Source organism: Chenopodium album, chromosome 24 (genome assembly GCF_948465745.1).
Source record: "Chenopodium album chromosome 24, dcCheAlbu1.1, whole genome shotgun sequence".
Lineage (NCBI taxonomy): Eukaryota > Viridiplantae > Streptophyta > Magnoliopsida > Caryophyllales > Amaranthaceae > Chenopodium > Chenopodium album.
This window is the reverse complement of record NC_137857.1, coordinates 15691394-15693478: the sequence shown is the minus strand read 5'-3', so window position 1 is coordinate 15693478 and position 2085 is coordinate 15691394. Positions and strand designations below refer to the sequence as shown.

The 2085-nt window shown below is 35.6% G+C and overlaps 1 protein-coding gene across 1 annotated transcript; it reads left to right on the top strand.

Moving 5' to 3' along the window:
• The first annotated feature begins 206 nt into the window (after positions 1–206).
• On the top strand, positions 207–1514 carry LOC145610605 (uncharacterized). Its single transcript, XM_081665915.1, has 2 exons — positions 207–654; positions 742–1514. The coding sequence occupies exons 1-2, from the start codon at positions 207–209 to the stop codon at positions 1512–1514; spliced, it is 1221 nt and encodes a 406-aa protein (XP_081522041.1).
• The last annotated feature ends 571 nt before the right edge of the window (positions 1515–2085 follow it).

Here is a 2085-nt window from a genome sequence, read left to right as displayed (position 1 = left end):
ATGCCATAAATGCTTAAATTGATGATGATGATGATGATGTTCATGATGATGTGGTATGGTATTTGTCTGATTATGATGATGAGCATGATGAGTATGAAGCTTATAATGATGCATGCATTGAGTTAAATATTCCATCTTTTGCTAACATTGACAACCAGATCCCATACCCAAATTTTGGACACATTTTAGGGAAAAAAAGACCAATTATGAACAATGAATTGAGGCAACAATTAGTTATGGAACTGTTTGCAGAAACAACAAACTTGAATGTACCAAGGGGATTAATGAAGCACTTAGGTTTTAAATATGGTGTTAATAGGACAACAATCCATAGGATTTGGTCAAAAGCTAAAAAACAAAAAACAGAAGGCCAAGACATTTGTGTTAATCATGCAAAGAAAAATTGTGGCAGGAAGCCTTTGCTTACCGATGAGGAAATTCTATGCTCTATTCCACTTAAACAGAGAACAACACTAAGATCTTTTGCAGCTGCACTTGGTGTTAGCCCATCTACAGTTTATAGGCTACTTAAGAGGGGGATTCTAAGATCACACACAAACTCAATCAAACCAAAGTTAACAGACAAAAATAGAACAACAAGATTACAATTTGTTTTATCTAGAGTTATACCAGGAACTATTCACACATTACCAAGTTTTAAGATGATGTACAACATGGTCCACATCGATGAAAAATGGTTTTTCATGAGTAGGATAACACAATGATTTTACCTGCTATCAGAAGAACAAGATCCATACAGAGTTGTTCAAAGTAGGACTCACGTGCAAAAAGTCATGTTCATGGGCACATCGGCCAGACCACACATTGCTTCAAATGGATACATAAATTGGGATGGGAAAACAGGGATGTTTCCATTCACTGAACAAGTGCCAGCACAAAGAAGTAGCAAAAACAGAGAAAAGGGCACTATAGAAACGAAAGCAAAACAAACCATCACAAGGGATATCATCAAGAAAATGATTTTAGAAGAAGTGATGCCTGCAATTAGAGCTACATGGCCAGAAAACGCATGCAAGACTATATGGATCCAGCAAGATAATGCAAGGCCTCACATCAACATTAATGATCCAGAATTTTTGGAAGAAGCAAATAAGGATGGTTTTGACATGCACCTAATCTGCCAGCCTGCTCAATCTCTGGACCTCAATGTATTGGACTTGGGGTTTTTTAGGGCAATTCAAGCAATTCAACACCAAGAGTTTCCTGAATCAGTTGAAGAGTTGGTTGAAAGTGTTCTGACCTCATATGCTAGTTATGATCCAAGGATCATTAACATGACTTGGCTTCACTCAATGTATGTAATGGAGGAAATTATGAAAGTCAAGGGAGGCAACAATTTCAAAAATCCTCATAAGGGCAAGAAAAGACTTCAAAGGTTGGGTCTATTACCATCCTATGTTGAAGTGTCAAATGAGTTGGTCCTAGATTCGATCAATTTTTTGAACGAAGGAATCATAGAAAGGGGTGAATCATCAAATGCCAACATGTTGTGAAAGATCAATAATGCAAACAAGGAAGTCACTTTTGAAAATTTCATAAGAAAACAACTTTTTGTATCAATGTAAAGGTCCAACTTATGAGATGTGAAGTGGTGGAAAAAAGTAGATTGTTTTTGTAAAAACTCAGTTAATTAAGAACGTAGTTGAAAATTGTAATGGTGAAAAGTAGAAGTTTTTGTAAACATGCACTTGTAATCTATGGCCCTATGGGGACACAATATTTTGTGTAAGAAAATTGTAATTGCATGCATGACTATAGTTTACATCTTAATTACAAGCATATCTTACTATAACCTTTATACTTTATTTTTTCATGCAAATCTAACCAAAGAGATAGGACATGCCAACCCATGTTCTTCAAGGTTGAGTCTCGTCGGAGTCATAATCCATCTTATGCATGAAATCGTTCTTCAATGGAAGTATTTCACCCTTTTCAGTATATGCAGCAGACCCTACTTTGCTTGCAACAGAATACAACATTTGAAAACATAAATTAGCAGCTTGAAATCTAACAAAGGAACATATGTACACACATTTATATGCTGCAGATGTTAATAATTTACCT

Coding starts and splice junctions, on each gene's coding strand:
- LOC145610605 (XM_081665915.1), top strand. CDS start 207: ATGAACAATGAATTGAGGCAACAATTAGTTATGGAACTGTTTGCAGAA. Junction 655..741: donor AACTATTCACACATTACCAA/GTTTTAAGATGA, acceptor ACCTGCTATCAG/AAGAACAAGATCCATACAGA.